At 32.3% G+C, this 21,997-nt stretch overlaps 2 protein-coding genes across 2 annotated transcripts; one reads left to right on the top strand and one right to left on the bottom strand.

Moving 5' to 3' along the window:
* The first annotated feature begins 7,242 nt into the window (after positions 1–7,242).
* Positions 7,243–15,927, top strand: LOC148617122 (NF-kappa-B inhibitor-interacting Ras-like protein 2). The gene is made up of 7 exons (XM_088584446.1): positions 7,243–7,384; positions 8,194–8,289; positions 9,592–9,639; positions 10,220–10,315; positions 11,402–11,495; positions 12,471–12,557; positions 13,566–15,927. The coding sequence occupies exons 1-7, from the start codon at positions 7,286–7,288 to the stop codon at positions 13,616–13,618; spliced, it is 573 nt and encodes a 190-aa protein (XP_088440572.1). The 5' UTR covers positions 7,243–7,285; the 3' UTR covers positions 13,619–15,927.
* A 1,271-nt stretch (positions 15,928–17,198) lies between these two features.
* On the bottom strand, positions 17,199–21,209 carry LOC148617121 (MIF-like protein mif-2). The gene is made up of 3 exons (XM_088584447.1): positions 21,011–21,209; positions 18,363–18,535; positions 17,199–17,889 (listed from the first exon to the last, which is right to left on the bottom strand). The coding sequence occupies exons 1-3, from the start codon at positions 21,116–21,118 to the stop codon at positions 17,835–17,837; spliced, it is 336 nt and encodes a 111-aa protein (XP_088440573.1). The 5' UTR covers positions 21,119–21,209; the 3' UTR covers positions 17,199–17,834.
* Positions 21,210–21,997: the final 788 nt, after the last annotated feature.

The raw sequence follows: 21,997 nt of genomic DNA, 5'->3' as shown, positions 1-21,997 counted from the left end.
CAGATATAAATTCATCTGTATTCAGGTGAAAAAAAAATCATTAATTTATTGGCGCAATTTAAGTACGAAAATCGAAAAGAAAACTGGCGCAAAAAGAAAACGCCCAACCCTATAGTATCGGTAATCCAATTATACGACATTTTTAATCATTTTAGACTTTTGGCGCGTAAAAATCTAGTAGTGATTGCCACGTGCAAGAGATAAAGAGGTATCCGTCTACAAGATCAAAGAAAAAGGTACGGATTACTGACAATACAGGGTTCTTGATATACTAATGTGCCAGAGTATAATTTCCACTACGGTATACTCTCCTCTAGAATTTATCATATACAGATTATCATCTTGATACATTCAGGGTTTCAAAATTAAAAAAAAATAATACAGGGTTCTTATACTAAGGTGTCGGAGTAGTTTCCACAACGTTATTTAAATATGCCCCCAGTTTTTAGTGGAGTCCGAACTCTTCATTTAATTTTGTTATGATTATTTCATGTTCCTTGCTGTGTATGTCTATTTTCTCTGTGTAGTAATTGTCCTCGGATTATATTCTTTTCATTTCCGCTTGAATCTATGCTCCCTTAATTATTCTTCCATTCTTATATAGTTCAGAAAAAAATGCACACAACAAATGACACCCTAACTCCTATGTATGAAAGAGGGTACGGATATATAAATTGCAAAGAACAATTGCTGGCCTTGTTAATTTCATGGGCTCACCTGATGTTGGTGTTGCATTTCCTTCCAGATCTTTTTGTATAGGTTGCACCTGCTTTATATTAACACGGTATGGTACCTTCATATGTACCGGGTAATTGGTTTTAAGTAGCACTCCAGATATGAATCATGCAAAATGTGATTCATCGTTATAAAACCTACATATTTTTATTTTTTGGTATTTTGTTTCAATTGTCATAGTAAACAGAAAGTAAAATGTGGCTTTTTATATAACCCTTGTTAATAGGAGATAAAATATATAAAATGTACTGTAGAATTCAAATTTAAGGGAGATAACTCTGTAAATGACACTAAAATACAATAGAAAATATTGGATTTTCCACGTGGATTATCCCTAACAGCAGACAGATTGGAACGAATTATTATACACTTATAAGGCAAATTAATCAAATAAATAAAAATATGTAGTCTTTTTTTGGGGGGGGGTATATTACATTTTATAGAATTTGCATGGTACTTACAAAGACTACTACAATGTACTTGACCTAACATGTTAAAACAATCAATTCTTAATTAAGGTGTACATTGATCGGAAAAGATGAAGAGCCTCTCCTCCAGAACTTATCATATACAATTTACAAATTTTCGCTTGATATAGTCAGGGTTTCAAAATTCGTGCAACTGTCCCAATCAGTGCACGTTCTTCAAGAGCTGAAAAGCACGCATTACTTGCACAAGTGAACTCTGCTAATCTGAATTATCATAAAATGTTTATATAGGAACTTCTGATTTTGTTGAAAATATAACCATTTACAAATTAATATTCCCTTTGAACACCACAGACCCCGAAAGGGACTTGTTAAGGAAACAATTTCGTGCGCGCCAAAAATATTAATTATGCTCACATCATATAATGTTGTGCACGCCAAAAAGATATTAATATGATCACATCACAAAATTGTGCGCGTATTTTTCCCTTTGTATAATCATGTAAGGGTTCGTGCAATTATATTTAGAAACACTTAGATAATTGAGACTATCTCTTAATTCGTCGTATTGCAATATCTTACTGAGAAATCAAACTAATTGTTATTGCAGCCAATCATTTTCATGAAAACTACCAGAAACCTACCAGAGCGATAATGTGTTTTATTGAACATTTTCAGTCATTGCCATTAAGTTATAGAAAGGGGTTCTACGAACGCTTCCTAGGTAATGCTAAGCTATTTTCTAGCTGGTGGCATCCTAACGTTGGATTATGGAGGAACGTAATTCCTACATTTTAGTAAACTACAGGAGTACACCTAATGCAAATATATATGGTCAAATATAGTAAGAATATTTTCTTAGATTAGAATTATTTCACGGAGTATTATATTGTAGTGGCGGACCTCCAGAAATTCCTTACATGGAGGGTGTTCGTTCTGGCTATTTCCATGTATAAGACCACAATTAATACGAATATAGTTCTAACTTTGGTAGTAGTTAACTTCCTCATTTTTTTTCATATTTTAACTGGGAACTCATCTGCTGAAGTTTTCTCTAATCGGCAGAAAATAGTTAAAAATTACATGGGATTTTTTTATTAAGCAATTTTGACAAGTTGCGATTTAGGACTTTTAACTCGGTGCATTTGTTAATGTTTACCCCATCTCCAGGTCATATGCATTAATTTCAGAAAATGTTGGTAAAATTTTCTATAATTTATACATAACATCCTGTTTATGGGTATCTTTAGGCGCTGGTGGATTTTTTTTAAAAATCTGCTCAAATGTGTACATGTATATGAGTTGAAGTGTCCTTGAAAATTAATTGTGGTCTCGCGCCTCCAGTGTTTTTTGTATAATCAACCAAATTCGAGCATGGGAGACTCTTTAAACCTGCCTGTGATAACTTCATGTCCTGTACTCTCCATAACAAGAAAAGATATATATTGCTGTGTGCAAAACTTGTATACAATATATTTTATGGTCGAAAAGTAGGTAGGTTTAAACATGCAAGTTTCGTACCAATGTAGCAAAATATTTCTGTACTCAAATTTACACAAAAATTTATTCAAGTAACAATGTCTATAAATAAACATAAAATAACCCATTAAAGGTCAACGATAGTCCAAATATTTGATCCTGCCTTGAAGAACATTTTATATAGTCAGCTATCACCTTATATATAACTGTAACATTGACCATTTAGGTCATAAATCGATGCAAAACCAATTAAAGAACGGACGTATTGACACTATTGATAAAATAAATGATTGGTAATCTTCAATTCGTGTTATATTGGTACATCCCATGTCGTTGCATATTTGTTCCATGTTTACAAAGAAATCTGATATGCGGACGTGTTTTTTTGTCTAGTTCTCACGAACAAGAGATGGTTTTGTAAGTCAATCATCCAGTCAATTACAAGACTGTGTATATTAAATTAATTGCTAAGTGCAAGGGAGGGGGGGCAAGAATTTCCGAAAGGGGGTGTTGCTGTCTGGCCCAAAAGGGAGTACGTTTCGGTAATTTCCAGAGTTGTTAAAATTTTAACATCCAAAACAACCAAAATTTTATGACACAATTTTATCAGCCTTCAAGAATCTTTTTCAAGACGATTAAAAAATTCCAATACGGAATGGGAAATGCTTTCTAAAAGCATGTATTTCCGGATGATGCACATGCTAATAAATCGTTTTGTGTATTAGATGTAAAGAGTAAAATAATTCATGTTCGAATTCATAGACAATAAATCATTTTGTTGTGGCATTTCACAGCCTGTTTGATCTATGGGTCCTTAGTATTTTCTTTGTATTATCTCCTAAACAGTGAGGCGTTTAAAGAGTCAAAATCGAAAATACGAAATAATAATAATAATAATAACAATAATAATAACAAGGAGTGTCTCCTACTGATAATGGAAAAATGAAAAGTTGTTTTATATGCGTGGCTTGAACGCTTTTTCAAATTAATTTGGCATAAAAACGCAAGAGACGTATCTGGTAAGGCTATTTAACATTGTAGCAAAATGCTCAACGTATTTGAAGTATAATATCTCTCTCAGATGCGGATTAAAGAAAAAAATGAAAAACAGTGGACCAAAACATGACAATATTTGCTTAAAAATTTAGGAAAGGCTAACTTAGCCACAAACGGTAAGGACGAGGATTTATAAAATATTTTAATTTTATTTTCTCTCTCAAATTTATTACCTAAACTTTTTTGGCAATTTGTTTGTACTGGTCCGAAGTACATTGATACAAATTGCATGCTTGAAGGGCAAACCTTCACAAAAACGCTACTGGAATTAACTTGTAACTGGAAAAAATTATTATTCAATCTAATATCAACTAGAATTCAACTTTTCAATGTTAAGTCAACATCATATTAAAGTTAATTCATATTTTTACACCTCATTCAAATTGAATATTGAATCAATATTGACGTGCACCAAGCTCCGCGTAGGCATCGACAGTCGTCGGTCATTTCCTCTGGATCTCTTACTAACCGATGCAGACAAGTCTTTCGATTCATCATTTATCAAGTGATGGCTGAGCAGTACTAATAAATTGTGCCGGATATATACGATTTTATTTGAAAAAAAAATTGAGTTGAAGCGAAGCACTCCCAAATGTGATTGAGCGATCATTTATATTCATTTTGATAATTTCTTAAAAGGTCATGCATTATACGAATAAATCTTTAAGTTAATTGACGTGTAAGATGTAACAAACGTAAAAATATCCTGTGTTACATCCGCCTTCGGTAAAAGGACATTTCATATTACAATAAAGTGAAATTTCAAGAGCATTATCAACGACCATTGTGAAAACATATGGAACGACGTAGCTGTCACGATGGTATAAAATAAAATTTTGTGTAATCAATACCTTATATTACACTGGTCATCGAATCGTAGTAAATTAACGACCATTCGATATTCTTTCAATCGAAAGACACAATCATGTTTCAGGACTATGTAATCCAAACTTTCGTATGGTTATGCCGCTTAAAAACCTGTCTATTTTAAAAGACCATATTAAAAAGACAAAACAATTAATGCATATACTCCTTGTTCGTACATCGGCAAAATAAATTACCGATTCGTCAATTCAAGGACAACTCATACTTTAGACACATCAGAATACAACGGCATGGCCAAGACAATCAACACACAATCTGTAAATACAACAGAATTATTAAAATATATACTGTAGCTTAAAAAAAAACTATAAAAGCACATACAATATTACCACAAAACATGGGAGTGACATCAGGTGTTCCGGAAGGGTAAAGCATATCCTGCTTCGACAGTGGCACCCATCCGGTAAGGTCAAGTTCGGTGGGTTGTCAGTCCGGTTAGATTTGTACATCCTGCTAACATCATGTTAGATATAGAAATTTCATCTCGGCAAAACAAATTGTAAAATTGTACAGCTACCGGTAGGGAGGGTTCTATAGAGTTAGACCCTCCTTATCAAATTGGTTTTTTTTTGTTAAATTTGTGCAAAATGTGGCAAAGAACCACCTTTTTAAAAAAAAAATAATGTAAATCGGACTCCCTTTTATAGATTTCTTGATCTGTGCAAAAATGTGGGGAAGGGGTAGCAAACAAGTCAGGTACCCCCCCTTTAAAAAAGACCATCTACAACGGAATCTCCTTTTATAAATTAAAAATAGCAATCTATAGTCTGGAATATAAAAATCTAGATTGGAATTCCCTTTTAGAAATAGAAGCTGTGGGTAGGGTTCTAGAGGTTAGCCGGACCCCCTTATAATAAAATTCTGTTACGTTTGTACAAACTGTAGGAAAAATACCTAACTGTAGTCTGGAACACCCTTTAAATATTCATGATCAGAATCCACTTTTAATAGATTTCTGGATTTGTGCAAAATGTGGAATAAATAGCAAACTTTAGTCTGGAACACACCTTTTAAAAATCTAGATCGGAATCAGCTTGTAAATTTTTGGATCAGTCTTTGTGTCTGTTGATCTTCTATATTTCGTTTTAGCCATGCCGTTGCATCCTGATGCGTCTAAAGTCGATCTGACAGAGTTGTCCTTCTGTATTGTTGCATGCTTCGAACCTAACCGGATTGACAACCCACACCGAACTTGACCTCGCTCCCGGGTCTTTGGGGTTTTAATTCAATTTAAAAAAGAAATACACATGAGTCACAGCTGAAGATCGTGGGGACTGTGAAAGAAAAACGTCGTAATAAAGTAAAAAAAGAGAAAACGTAGAAATGGAAATGAAAAAAGGAGACCGACTCCATTTCTTGATTACAGGTTAGGGAGCGTAAGCCAAGAATAGTATTTGGATTAAAATCATCTGGTGTAAAATCTCTGAAGGTTTTATATCAGAGTACTATTATTCATTTGGCGAAAAATGTTTATTCTAAACAAGAACTTTATATAAACAAACGCTCCCTGTTCTAAACATGTAAGCAGTGGCGGCCCCAGGGGAGAAATTCGAGAGTTGGAACCTCCTTATGTTTACATATATTCTCCTAGTTCAACAGACACTTTCAGTCTTACTCTAAAAATTTTGCAACAATCTTTAAAGGTAAAGCTTTGTTGAACTATCTTGACATTTCGATTGATTTTGATTAAAATAGATAACCATACGAAATTCCCTTATACTACCAAAAATTCTGGTACGAGGTATATTTGAGTCGATTTGTCCAACTCTCTCTAGCTGGTTCTCTGCAGGAAGTAAACAGTTACCAGACACCAGAACCATGTATTTTTCTACGAAAATTTCCCTGTAATAGGTAATGTTTAGATACTATTTTGTTACTCATTGAATTTGCATTAGAGTAACTATTTTTATGTGTACTGTTAAATCTATACGATACAAAGGAACTCTGGCTTTCAGAACTATGACGTAATAGTTTATTACGAACTATTTTGTTTAAACAGTTAAACTGTTAAAAGCCGGCTGTATGAGTTTGATTAAACATCTTATCAAATCTGGAAGAAATTTTTGAAGGAGTGTTAGTGCCATCTTTAGTATGTATTTGTTTGTATACTGGCTTATTACATGCATTTGATTGCCAGTGACACCCAATATGAACATGATATAATACAGTCTAAACCAGATATTTTCAAGTCCCTTTCTATCAGTTTAAATGTATTTTGAGCAAAACAAAAAATATCTCCAGCGCCAAATCCCAAAAGGGATTAATAATTTTGCAGGGTTCGACACTGACAGTAGTCTGGTGGTCCTGTGCCTACCTTATTTGTAATAGGAATACCCTGAAATATCAAAGGCTGGTTCTTTGGGCTACCTCAATTAGTTCTTAAAATTTCATTCGTCCTGAGAACAGCACCACAAAATGACTTTGAGGACTTCCTAATTATCTATCACATAGTCCTGTTGGCTACCTTTATCGAAAGTTAGTGTCAAACCCCGCTTTGTATGTATTGTTTCGGTTATTTTATGTTCTTTGTTGTGCGTGTCTGTTTTCCATGACTGGTCTTTGTCCCTGGATTACAATCTTTTGATTTCTGCTAGAATCTTGGTTCCCTTGATTACTTTTTTAAACAATAACATATGTAAGTATGCTATTTCTTTTTTAGACAGCATAGTCTGACAAGGATGAGGCTTGTATAAAAGAGAGTCATGGGAAAAATAAGTAAAATAGTTGTCTGTGGACATGCTGGAGTTGGGAAGACATCAGCTATAGAACAGCTGATATTTGGTAATCATGTCACAGGAACAGTAAGTTTGTTGTAAAAACTACAAGGCTACACTTTATTGACTGTGATTTTTCTGACTTTTAGCACAAGTACTAGAAATTGAAAAATGCATAAATCAATCTCCTTTACAAAAAAAAAATCCTCGAAATTCAAAATTTAATAGCTTGAAGCTGGCTAATGCTTACAAGAGAACTTCCATTTCACCCTCTGTGAGTAAGTCCATTGAAGTATTGGCTTAGTAGGAAATAGAATCAACTCAAATGTTTAAATGTTTTTGTCAAGAAATGAATGAAATACATAGGTGTATCTTGCCTATTGATGTTGAAGTAGTTCTCCAGCTAAGAATCATGCAAAATGTGATTTAGGGTTGAAAAACCTACATATTTTTTATATTTGATATTTTGTTTAAAATGTTATAATAAACAGAAATTAACACATGCTTTTTCATATAACCCTTGTTCATAGGAGATAAAATTATATAGAATGTACTGTAGAATTCAAAAGAAAGGAGTTCACTCTGTAAATGACACTTAAATACTATATAAATTATTAGAGTTTGAGTGTGAATTAACTCCTAAGAGCAGACATATTGGAATGAATAATTATACATTTCATCATATAGACCTACATGTACATTTTGTATAAAGCAACTTAATAACAAAAATAAAAGTATGTAGCCTTTTTGAGGATGTAACACATTTTACAGAATTTGCATGATTCTTACAAGGACTGCTACTTAAAACTACAAATCAATCAACAAGGAAAGCAGAGTGAACACCATACTATCTTGCACACTTTCCCATTTTGATGGAGTTTTTCTTTTAATTGAAGCCAATGCATTCAACCATAGAGGACATTTACACAGCAATGATAGAAACAGACAGAGGTGTGAAGGAAAAAGTTAGAATCTATGATATTGGTGGTTTGGTAAGTAAACATAATTATGTACATGGCACCAACTATTTTACCATTTTATTCCAAAGAAAAATATATGAATCAATATTTCCCCATAGCTTAACAATGTAAATTTTCAAATTAAAATTTTTACCCCATCTTCTGCTGAAAAAAATTTAACCCTTGGGCATAAAGACTTTTACAAGTAAACAAAAAATCTCAGCCCTCTTTCTCACCCCTCAAGAAGAAAATGGTCTGTTCCTCAATAAAAAGCACTATGGAAGGCGAGATTTTAAATGAAATACATGTATTTGTTAATTTTTGTATGAACTCTTGAAGTCTGCCTAATGAAACAAATTACATGTAAAAAGCTCAATATTTTAGTTGTATGATGCCTTTTATTTGGGTTGACGATTTAACATCACTGTTAAATTTCAAATAGCCAGTTTTTTATATGAATTACAGGTGATCAGGGGAGAATCTAGAATTTCAGGTTGGAAGGGGGATGCTAAAGGATAAAAAAAAAATTGTGAAAAATCAAGGTTTAATGCAAAAAAAGATCTTTTTGGGGGAATGCCCTCTGGATGTGCCCTTGCCTTACTCTGCACCAGGTACTATTACAAATAAACAATGTGATTGCATACATCTGTAAAACAATGCAAATATCACCAAACAGTAGTGATAAAATCAAACACTTGAGTCTGTATAAAAGGCAGAACTAATGTTGTATTGTTTAACACTACCAAGTGAGCAAGCTCCATACAACGGCAGACATTCGTTTCTTCTATTATAAACCATCCCAGACAAGCCTTTAGAAATTCTCGGACATTATTCAAATCAAACGTCCTTTGACAATCAGATAACATCATATAAAATCATTCACATTTCCTGACTTTGCAAGCTCCTTTTAGAGTGCATTTCAAATGTCAGATGCTGTTTGGGGCTTGCCAAGTGAGATGCACATTCGTTGTACATGTAGTGACTTTACTAAAGGAAATTGTATACATACTTAAAATACATTGTTTTGCTAATTATATGTGAATTGAATCAATCATGAAGGAATAGTAATAGGTTCAATTATCTCAATTTTCCTAAACCTAGTTGTTAATATAATTGCACAATAAATTAGGCTGTTCCAGTAAAACATATGAGGGACTGGGATAAGTCATTTTTATTCCTTGTATATGGGTGGGCTCTTGACAAAATATAAAGTTAAATACAAAACATTAATAGAATTTCCATTGGGTGGCTACCCTGGTGAAAAAGTGTCATTCCTGGGTACTCGTATCTTTTAATGCAGCAGACCTAAAAATTTTTTTACCTTTTGCATTGCAGGAATCAAGCAAGACTGATTTGCCAAGACATTATTACAGTTTTCCTGATGTTAGTATCTCTTGATTTTGATATAAGTCTTTAACTGTGATATTAATATTTTTGGTCAAACCATGAATTCAAATTCCCAACAAAATATAGTTTCCATTGCAACTAATAGGCTTCTAATAAATCCATGAATTTAAAATGCCAACAAACAAAATTTTGACAAACTGCAAAAGTTACCATTGAATAAAATACATGTACCTGCACAGTATACAAAATATATTATGCTATTATTTCCCTGATTTTTGTTGGTTTCTTATGAACCCAGTAAATTAACTTTGAAGATTCCTTTGAATTGATGTAAGATTATATATACTATATACCATAATTGGTTTTCTTTTGCAGTTATTTATTTTTCACTATATTCATGTGAAATGTCAGAATGCAAAAAAAAAAGCTGAATTTTTCCATCTTATGCATATATATGGTAGAATTTCAGGATCACGAATAGTACATGAAAATAAAATCACAAAAATTTTAGTTTAGCTGCAAAAAATATTTCTTGGAATCAGTCCAAAGATGAAAAAGTAGGCTTGTCTGTAACATAATAATCTAATATAAATTGATCATGTTTATCATGTTGTAGGGTTTTGTTTTATTCTATGATGTGACTTGTTGGGAATCTTTCCAAAAACTTGATAGAATCAAGAAAGATATAGACAAAAATAAAGACAAAAGAGATGTGAGTACTCAGTATGTGTAAGAAGAAGAGATGTGAGTACTCAGTATGTGTAAGAAGAAGAGATGTGAGTACTCAGTATGTGTAAGAAGAAGAGATGTGAGTACTCAGTATGTGTAAGAAGAAGAGATGTGAGTACTCAGTATGTGTAAGAAGAAGAGATGTGAGTACTCAGTATGTGTAAGAAGAAGAGAATCGTATGTATTTTATGGATCCTGTGAATGGTATGTAACTTTTTTTAAAGAAATTGAAAAATGATTGAAATGTTAAAGAGTGTATGTTAAATCCTTAAAAACTTCTCAGATCAATAAATTATCAAGGAAATACATAACTAACACAAGTAAACATGATTCATATTTTTTTCACTTTTCTGAGGAAATATTATGGGCCAGTGATTGGCCATCCATGTAAACCTCCGGATGCCACTGAGTATCTGTTCAAGTTATTAGCCACTACTTGTCACACTTTATTGATTCTAGATTCTCTGTGTAGACCCAAATGATGTAAATTGACAACAGTGAGCACTATAAACAGTCAAAACTATTAGGGCTACTCTCTTGGCTGTAATCACCAAAAATTCCCTTTCAGATCCTGGGAGAATCTAATTGTTCCACTGATATTCTCATTACAATTTTATGTAAGAGTAATTAAGGGAACTATGATTCTAGTGGAAATCAAATGAATGTAATCAAGGGACAAAGACCGAACATGGAAAACAGACACACACAACAAAGAACATAAAATAACTAAAATAGTACGTACAAAGTAACAAAAGTAAATAAGCAACTCGGACTCCACTAAAAACTGGAAGCATGGACCAGGTGCACCAGTAGGATATGGGTCCTCTGCTTTTCTAGAATCAAGATCACAATGGGGTTTGCATTTTGTATTTTGAAATTTTTGGCTAACTTTATTTTAAGATTTACTAGGAGATACTGTGAAAGTACTATTGTTTGTGGGGTACTAATATTTGTGGTTTTCGTGGGTAGCCCAAACCACAAAATTTGGTTCCCAACGAATAAGAGATATGCCAAACATCTTTTTAAGTATCAGTAATAGAGTTACAATTTTCATCCTTTGTTTTTGAAGGTACAAATTATAGCTATAGGCAACAAATCAGAAGAAAAAGAATCCAGACAAGTTGAATATACAGTTGCTCAGGCATGGGCATCAAAAGAAAAAGGTAAAATAATGAGAAAGTATTATTATTTGGGTTACCAAATCACAATTTCAAACATAAAATACATATTTTTTCCTATACACGTATTAGGGTTTTATTAGGGAAATTGAGGGAAAGGATTTGTAATATTAACATTACATGCTTAGGGTTTGTTTTTGTTTTAAGGAAAAAGTTCTGTAAAATCAAGATTTCATACAAAAAATATACTGGGTGGGGCAAATGTTCCCTTTGAATTGGCCACTGTCAGTGCAGATGACCCAATCATAAGGATTTTTTTGTGGGGTATGCAAGTATCAAGATTAATGCAGGGCTACTGAATATGGTTTTAATCCAATATCAGTTATTGTGACACTGTATGAAGGTAAGGGAAATAAGCACTAAATATAAAGCAATCAAAAAAGACTTTCTGGTACTTTGTTAAATAAAGCCCTGGCATTGGAAAATAAAGACACATGTCCATCTTGCACTAAGACATTGGTCTAGGATATCAAAAGAAAAGACTCAGAGGTCCAAAGAATAAAAGGTCATGGACCAGTTAAAAAAAACAGATTTAAATGTCTTATCATGTAAAAACTACGAGTATGCACCTCTGTATATATGATTGAATTCTAACCTTAAAGATTCCTTTTATTATATTATAAGATTGATTTCAGACCCTAAAACCTCTTCAATTGAACTGTTTGATATCTAAAAACAAAAATGAGTTTGTTAGTAGGTATCAACATATGTGGTAAAAGTGTTACCTTGTATTTAAGTGGTGGTAAATGTGCAGCAGTGCAAGGTTTTTTATAAACTTTTTCAAGATGGAATCTATGCTCTCCACTCAGTCCACCTGTACACCACATCATTTGGGATATCATGAATTCAAGTATTTTTTCATCATATTAGCAAAGGGAGCAAAAAAATGGAATTTGACAATCCATACCAACATAATTCGCAATGTTAATTATGTATCAATGATTTTTTTTCTAATTTCAGTAAGACTATGGGAAGCTTCTGTATCTACAAGACAGTCTTTAGTAGAGCCTTTTGTATATCTTACATCTCTTATCACAAAACCTCCTGGTAAGTGCAATTTAAAACCGTAAATAAGGTGATCTCTTCATGAACAACTATTGGCAATTTTATAATACATTCTGGCCAAAGTAAGAAATAATCAAAATATTTGTTTAAACTTTATTTAATGTCAATAAAAGCTATGAAACTCATAAAATGAAATCATCGAACTGGACACTGTGTAAGAGGCAGATGTAATAATTTATGTAGCAATGAATTAATTACATACCTATTTGTTCAATGCCATTTGTGCTTGTAGGAATGAATTGTGATTTCTCTCTGTTTGATATGCTGGAATTTCACTCCTTCTTTGTGGGTGTTTTCACAATATTTCTTCAAAACTTTACATGTGTTGTTCATTATCTAAGAAATATTTCTGGATGCTGGGTTTTATATTTATTTCAACATGGGTATGTGCTATATGTACTATCATTTTTCACGAGCGAGGTGTAAAATCTTAACAAATATAGTGTCTGCCCATGTTAAAATAAGCATAAAGCCAGGCATCCAGGAATAATTTAGTTGGATTTGGTTCCTATTTATAATGAATTGTTTTTTAATTTAAATCCTGGTAATTCACAATATTACAAGCCTCTGGTGGTACCAGTTGTAAAGCCATGTGTTTTTGTTTACTTAAGCAAGTGACAGATTAAAGACATGCTTTTATGTGGGAGTGTAGATGGAATAGCCTAACATTTGTCCAAAACATTAGATATTTTTATTAGTTCTTATGTAGTACACTATGATTGTAATAGAAAAGAGACATATCTTAGAAGTATCATTGACTTTGTTGCTTTTATAATTAGTAAATTATTACAGTTGATGAATACAATGAAAGTGATCTGTTCATTACATTGAATGCGCAAGTGTGAGCAGGGTTTAATGCCATTTAGAGACCTTTGTTTACAAAGCAAATGTGTCACACCATGTTAGAAATGCTTACAAACTTTCATAAAATAACTTGTAATAAAGATTCTTTTTTGAATATTGACAAGTACATGTATGATTTACTTTCAGCAAAATCAACATTTTTACCAAGCAGAAAATCAAAAGCAATCAATACAGAATAGATCCTGTTTGGACCAAATAATTTCTACCAAATAGTGGACCATTTTACAGTTCCTTGTATGTTACCAAGAATTCATCGCTGCATGTTACAGAGTTTTTGATAATCACCAGACTTACTGGACAACTTACTGTCTAACTAAGAACTAACAGAATTAAGATTCTTAAGGCCAACTGCAGTACTGCTATTTCTGCCCTTGACCCATTTTGTGGTCGTAAAAATGTATAAAGAAATATATAATACTCACATAGGTTCCATGAAACATGGCTCGAGTACCAAGAAATTAACTAAAAATGGCCTTACTGAATATGTTGTCGTTAGCAAAATGTTAGACATACTCAAAAATCTAGACTGATTAATTCTTTACAACATGTACCAAAGTTTATATTTTTTTCACTAAAGAATACAGTATATTTAATTTTATGCATGGTCAAAAGACCCTTTTGTGCTAATTTCCTGAGCAGGAATAGTTTTTGGTACTTCCACAAGGTAAGTGCTTCAATTTTCAAAAAAAAAGGTATTCAACCGAACGTAATTGGAAAGTGTTGCATCTACCTCACAGAAGTACCATCTGAGCTTGTTAATATTAATATAAATAGCAAATTACTACAGTGTACTGTTTTGAATAATCATTTTCATGAATTGTGAAATCCTAACTCTCAGTCTGTCTCTGGTTTAAAGATAACTGTATGTGACAAGATGCAGTTAAGGTTGTTCAAAAACAATTTGTTGACGTCAGTTTTTCATTCATTGCTAGAGAAGTTGAAAGAGAATACACATGTATAGTTTACTTCCATAGAATATGTTGTAAGCAATTGTATTGTAATTCTGAAGATAACAAAATGCAATGTGTTCAGGTTTTATGTGGGATAATTAAAGTTCTCACATTAATGAATAGTACTTTGAAAGTATTATTGTTCATAGGGTACCAGTTTCCGTGGGTTTGGTAAACAATGAAATTTAGTTCCCAAGGAAATGGAAATTTCCCATTCTTTTGAATGATTGAGTTGTCAAATGTATAAATTCAAGAATCCACGAGCTGACCATTTTCCCCTAAACCAATAAAATTGGTATGTACCCACGAATAAAAGTACTTTCACAGTAGTAGTGAATTACAAATGTTCATGTATTTTATGGTAACTGGTTAAGACAAACCATATGTTTAGAGTAAAAACAAATGTATTTTTATTCAATACATAGAATTTATTTTAACTTAAATTTAACATAATGAATACAACTATGAAACTCAGGGGCATAGCTGCCTATACACAAATACGCAGTTGCGTACTTTCGGAAAAAGTAACAAAAATAAAAACACACATTTTAAAGATGAAATAAAGGTTTTATGCAATGACAAATCCTTTTTAATACATAATGATACTCCAATATACACCATAAAGTAATTTGCGATATCAAAACCATCCATTCCGGAAATTTTGTACTTTTCCGTATACATACGTTTACGTTTTATTCTCTGAAAGTTTGTTTTGCACGAACTCGTAATTTTGCGTACAACTAAAACAGGCCTAGCTACGCCCTTGAAACTGGTATCCACAAATGATTCAATGACTTGCATATCAAATGTAAAAAAACTTCTTACAACAAATGATACTTTTCTAGCGTTCTCAATAAGTTGTTTAAATCATCAATGTATTAATACTGTATTACAGGAATAGCTGATATTCCAACTTTAGGAAAAACTCATTTAGACGTTTAACCATTTCTGCTTAAGATGATTTGGGGAAAAATGGCAGGTCACACTGTGAAGAACAAGGGAGATTTTCACTCGGGGAAATGTTTTTTTATGGATTTAAATTTTTAAAAAAATACAGAAGGAAAATTTGCTTTTTGATCTTTTTGGAAGGCCAACGTTTCAGATAAAAATTTTGCTATATGAATATGTTTATTTTGATGCCAGTTTTTTTTCCAGTAGGGCAGTATAATTACGAAATAATTCCCCAAAATAGTTCCCAATTTGGAATAACTTCTTTTGTTTTCAGAGATTTAGTGCAATGTGAAATTAAAAATTTAGTTAAATGTTAAATATCTCACATTTATCCTCCCAGTTTCTAACCTCAGAAATATGGAAATAAAAGATTCTAGATAAAATATCTAAATTTGAAACAGAAGTCATTTATCCCTTGTCAATACAACCAACAATATTATAGACAAATATTCATGTAATTTCAGTTCTTTTGTAGAATATTCTTTATGTGTTTTCATCTTTAGAATAGTTGTTCCTTTTATTCTAAGATTGTTTGTATTTTGTTATAATTTGTAGTGCAATATTGATATTTTATATTGTTTGAATAAGTTGTGTTGTTTTCTATCATGTGTATAATGTTATGACCTAAAGTGAGATTCAGCATAATAATTTTATCCAAACCAAACTTTTTGCTGTCTAAGAGAGGTAATCACTAAATTTTCTTGATACTTTAGTTATGGACTATCATCTACAAGTAGAATGAAAAGACTTTGAACTGGTGCTTGCCATTGCAGCAGGGCTTTTTCTTTTCTTTTTTTTTTTTGTGGGTAGAATGCAGATTGTTTAGCCTATTAGCATTCCCATTAAATATCCCATTAGATTTTTTTCTACCATGCCAAAGATAGTCATCCAATACAGTTGCACTATGATGATGTAATGTTTAGACTCAATGTTCTTAAGGGGCAAACAGATGAATGAATATATATATACAGATTTGGGCTATTATTGTACAAATTAACTTGAACTTTGAATGAAAAAGTTTAGAGTTATAAGGGGTTTGCTACTATCAAATATTCAGTTTGACTAGGTTTCTTTCTCCCAATATCAAATATTCAAATATGCAGTCAGATGAAGGACGTTCTCTTGCTATCAAATATGCAGCATATACTAGTAGTAGTGGAATGTCTGAAGTCCTACGTAATATGTTTTAAGGAGGTTGACCTAGGTTATGGGGCATAATTCTTACAAATTAATTGTACCTTTGTATAAACCATTTTACATAGATACCATGTAACATCTATGTAACTTGGAGTGATTTCATTGTTTCAAATGAAAGCTTGATAGGCTTTGGAGAAATTGAATATAATACAAACATAGAACTGATTTCAAGAGTTATTTCCCTTACCCTAGGTCTACCTCCTTCAGGGAGTTTGCAAATTCATTACACAAAACTTACATTTAACAAAAAATAAGACTAATACATGTACATGTCTTGACCTGTGTCATGGTCATATTTGTCAGCACATTAGTATTTTCAATATATATCTAAAAAAAAAACACTATGCAGTTTAATAAAAAAATTTGGGTTACAAATTTCCAACCGTATTGTTCTAATGATAGCATATACAGCTGGAAAAATGGTTAAGTTAAGCATGCTAGAAATGCAGTTAGATATCTATAAAAAATTCTCCATAATAGGAGGTGCTCATCTTCAATATGACTGCAAAGTTCTGATAATGTTCATTTAATGCTTTTTAGTTATAAAATACACAAGGTAGGTACCCGGTCCTAAGCGTGACGGGCGGACGGAGTCGAACGGGTACTAGACCTCACTTCACAATTGGCGACGCAGATAGAAATATTACAATCAATAAAAATGATCCTTAATAATATTTATTGGCAACATAAAGCATCTTATTTACAACAGATTATACTATTACTCCATACACAGGAATTTGCCTCAATTATCAAATATACAGATGGACTAGATATAGTCTTGAAGACTAATGATATTAGCTGTGGGCTGCATACATGTAGTTGACAGTGGTAGGAAATCCCTGTTACAAATTACATCCGATAGCAGTGACTCGTCTCAATAAAAAAAATCACACATACGTATGCATGTACATGTACCACTATAAGTTAAGAGGTTAGCATTCCGTTCCCCATACTTATGAAGGCACTAAGTTAAAAATAGCTTTCCATCCAAACGTACAAATTTTCGTCGTGTACTAAATTTCGCTATTTTTGCAGTGGACAGAAAACCGCGAAAAATAATACCCGCAAAATTGAATTTAAACAAATTAGATGACGCTTATCAATCTTTGTAACCGCTGAACTTGATACTCACGAATATTTTCGCCTGACAGATTCAGCAAAAAAATTCATACGTAGATAAGAGACTGCTGGGTCAGGTTTACATTATTTTATCGTCCACAATCACATACATAAGCACAAATGTCGCTGACTAAATATTGATGGCCTTTTAAGCGTAATTTTCTTAGCCGCAAAAATGTTATTTGCCTTTCCCGACCATATCAGGTAATAAGTCACTGTAGATTATTTGTATCCTGCAAGAAAAAATTTTTTTTTTTATTATTATTATTGCGGTGAATTTTATGTCAATGATATTTTCTATCATTCATGTGTTGGCAATTTAAAGGATCTTCAGATTTATGTAATCCATACTAGGAAAGCACCATCTGCTATTTACCAAGCAGATTATTCTTTGCAATTGGGATTTTGTATTTAAATGTTGAAATTTAGAAAAAGAACGATGTTTTACATATAACGCTCACCCATTTGTATTAAAAAACTTGTCATTCTTTTATCATTCTTGAATGGAATTTTTTTCATTATATAGAGAATGTGAAAAATATATATTTTTAAGGTATTTGTGCAAAAACAAGAAATTTATTTTTGAGTTGAACATAGCTGCAAAAACAAAGAATTATCACTGACCCGAATAAAACTTTCATTGGTATGGTGCATGCCAGTAATTGGCCTTGAAGTATGGTAATAATAATTTCCTCTTGAGATTTACCTATTGCCTGGCAATTTGGTTTCTTTGGAAACAAATTCTGTGATTTTCTGAGTATATTCAGCGTTTCTGCCAGCCAGGAATCGATCTATGGAGTGGATGTACATCAGAAGAAAGGGAGCATCATCACCGCCGTTACAAACTAAGGCATCACAGTTAACCACAAGTGTTATTCTCTAAAATATCAAGAAATTGAAAGTATGTTGACATCTGATTAAGTGTTAAAAGCATGATTTGTATCACAAATCATGTTTTAAACACAAAATACCATAATTCATTCTGTTTTAGCAGGACATCAGCTTGGTGAATGCCTTGTCCATGCATTGTCAATGATTCCCGATACAGTATTTAGTTGTAAATAGAAATATTATATCATCGTTAATTTGACACTATTCTCTTAAGTATCGGAAAGGATTATTCTAAATATGCAGCATATTAAGTTAATATAAGTTGAGCAAATTATACAGACAGTTAATACTAAAGGAACTACAGTGGACACAGGCTTGGATTGTATTCTTTTGATTACCGCTATAACCTTGGTTCCCTTGATTACTCTTTAAGCATCGCCACGAAGTATGTGCAACATGGTTAGACCAATGGCTAACATTCGAAGATTTCCATTCGTTTTATCATGCTCCACGCAGCGGCAGACGTTCGTTTCCTCTCTTACTAATCTGAGCTTGACATTTTATATGAAAAAATACCCCAAAAATAGAAGTAGCACACTTGTTAACTCCTACAACATAAAAAGTTAAATTCCGTTCATCCATACTACTCCTTCAACGGTTTCTACTTTACACCCCCTTTTTTTACGGAATAAATTGCCGAACACTGCCTTAACCATCCTGCGAACGTAAGGTTAGAAAGAGTAATCAAGGGAACCAAGGTTATAGCGGTAATCAAAAGAATGTAATCCAGGGACAAAGACCAGACATGGAAAACAGACATTCACAACAAAGAACATAAAGTAACTAAATTAGTGGGTTAGAATTCCCAAAGGATGGCAGACGCGGATCCAAAGATGAAATTGAAAAAAAAACATGCATAAAATCTTGATTTTTCACAAATTTTACGCACAAAATTTTCTTTAATACTATTTATGCCCCCAACCTGAGATCCTGTATCCGCCCCGGATGGCACTAAGTTAAAAAATAATTCGCCTAACAACCTCTAGCATTGCTGGAGTATACATTTGATTTACATCTCCAGACGCTTTGCTATTTACCCAAATGTGTGATCTAAAGCTGTCAAACTTTCTAGAAAAAAAACCAGCTTGATTTCTATTACAAACGCAAATCATTAAGGTGATATTAACAAAACATCGATGATTACAACCTTCGGAAACTCTTGGACTACATCCTGTCGGGTAGAAATTGGCTCGGTTAAATTGGGGCTACTTTAGTTTTTTCATCGATACATTTGTTGATCGGAAATGCAAAATACCTGAGAGTCCTATCAGAATGTAAAGGGAAAAGTGTGCGTGTAACATAATGCATTTTGCACCGGTACAAATCCCAAATAAGTTTATATTGACCGGTCCTCCGTTTTCCGTATTATAGCCTGATAACCCCAGCATATGGCAAGCCAAAGTGGACAAAAAACAATAATTTGTAATATTAGAAAATGAATTTTTAATATTTAATTTACAAAATCATTTTTTTTAATATTAGGAAAGATTTCTTAACATTAGAAATTCATTTTGTAATATTAAAAATTCATTTTGTAATATTACAAATTCCTAATCTATTCATATTATAAAACATCACACATTTTGTAATATTACAAATTGAATCTGTAATATTAGAAAATGAATTTATAATATTAGAAAATCACTTCGCAATATTGCAAAATCAGTCACATTTTTTAATATTACAAAATGATTTTCTAATATTAAAAAATCGTGACTGAATACGACAAATCCATTTTCTAATAATAGAAAATTAATTTCTAATATTAAAAAGTCGTTTTTTAATATTAGAAATTCAATTGATTTTTTAATATTAAAAAAAAAGTGTTTTGTGATATTGGAAATCTAATTCGTAATATTAGAAAATGAATTTGTAATATTGAAAAATCAGTCACATTTTTTAATATTACAAAATGATTTTTTAATATCAGAAAATATTTTTTAATATTAGAAATTCATTATGAAATACCAAAAATTCATTTTCTAATATTACAAATTCCTGATTTAGTAATATTATAAAACATCACACATTTTGTAATATTACAAATTGAATTCCTAATATTAGAAAATGAATTTGTAATATTGCAAAATCAGTCACATTTTTTAATATTACAAAATGATTTTTTAATATTAAAAAATCGTAATTGAATACAACAAATGCATTTTCTAATATTAGAAAATCGATTTCTAATATTAAAAATCGTTTTTTAATATTAGAAATTCAATTGAATTTTTAATATTAAAAAATGGACCCGCACAGGACAAATATTGCATGAAATTTACCTTTTTTAAATGGAAGGTTCCTAGTCCGAATTTCCTCTGGCACTGCAACCCTCCTCTTTTCATTTGGATATTGAAATTTCGGCATATCAATATCCAAATAAAAAAGAGGAGGGATGCAGGGTCAGAGGAAATTCGGACTAGATAGTTCCCAACCCCTGCAACCTCCATCTATCAAACTTACCGCAAGATCCTTTTCCATAATTTCTGCCAAGAAACTTGAGAAACGTTTAACAAATCCCGCTGGTAATTCGGCTTTTGTCAAGCTCGTGGAAACTTGTACTACTGGCATAGCTGTTAATTTCTTCAGAAGTTCTCAGACGTGCAGTATTTGGATGAACTGATATTTATATCAACATACACATATGTTCTATTTATTGACCTTTAAAATCTTGTTTACTTGATACATAACATCTGTGCCGATTCAGAACTAAGTCGGCCAGGTATTGACTTCTGCATTTTAAAATTTTAAAAAATACCACTTACAACTTAATATGCAAGTGTTGTAATAGTTTGAGTGGGCGGTGGTTTGATAAATATCGTCTCAAGCACTGGCAACCCTGCCAGTCCAGATCTGAGGAATTGTTAATCATTTACCATCCGAAAAGTTGCGTTTTCGTCCGTCAGTCCGTTCTCGACGATTTCCAAAGATATTGAATAATCTTTTCAAACTTTCTATAGTTATTGAGTATCATAAAATCCCGGCATAAAAATCAGATCGAATTCGAATTTCAGTTTGGAAGGATTATTTACACAAAAGTTAGTGGGCATTTTGAATAAGTTGTTTTTACCCTCATATTTGTTGGATGGTAAAAACAACGCGGCGAGGTATCTTTTAATGTCCCATAAGATGCCCTGTTTTACTCCTACAATGTAAGAGGTTGGAATTCCGTTCCTCCATACCCCAGATACCAAGTCAGAAAATAGCTTGCCAGACGACATCTAGCACTGCTGGAATAGTCCTATTTATGCATCTAGCTAGGATTAGAAGGTGACCTTTGAAGCAAAATTTAAAAAAAGCCTTCACAGACAGCAAATATACTCCCCGCACACCTTTCGAATTGCATGAATCATTTCAAGACAGAAAGCTGAACACATTCCCATTTCCTACACACATCCCCATTCAAGTTTTCATGATTGGTAATCGGAAAAAAATTCTTTCAAATTAAAA

Source organism: Perna viridis, chromosome 5 (genome assembly GCF_037379345.1).
Source record: "Perna viridis isolate PV_CMFRI_1.1 ecotype Kerala chromosome 5, ASM3737934v1, whole genome shotgun sequence".
NCBI classification, from domain to species: Eukaryota; Metazoa; Mollusca; class Bivalvia; order Mytilida; family Mytilidae; genus Perna; species Perna viridis.
This window is presented reverse-complemented; position numbering and strand designations above follow the sequence as displayed.

Bases quoted from the DNA above. Each gene is read 5' to 3' on its own strand.
- LOC148617122 (XM_088584446.1), top strand. From the start codon at position 7,286: ATGGGAAAAATAAGTAAAATAGTTGTCTGTGGACATGCTGGAGTTGGG. The intron at 9,640-10,219 runs GTTAGTATCTCT...ATCATGTTGTAG, and splicing joins ATTATTACAGTTTTCCTGAT to GGTTTTGTTTTATTCTATGA. The intron at 10,316-11,401 runs GTGAGTACTCAG...TTGTTTTTGAAG, and splicing joins AAAATAAAGACAAAAGAGAT to GTACAAATTATAGCTATAGG.
- LOC148617121 (XM_088584447.1), bottom strand. From the start codon at position 21,118: ATGCCAGTAGTACAAGTTTCCACGAGCTTGACAAAAGCCGAATTACCA. The intron at 18,536-21,010 runs GTAAGTTTGATA...TTGATATTTTAG, and splicing joins TTATGGAAAAGGATCTTGCG to AGAATAACACTTGTGGTTAA. The intron at 17,890-18,362 runs GTAAATCTCAAG...TTTTTCTTGCAG, and splicing joins ACCAAATTGCCAGGCAATAG to GATACAAATAATCTACAGTG.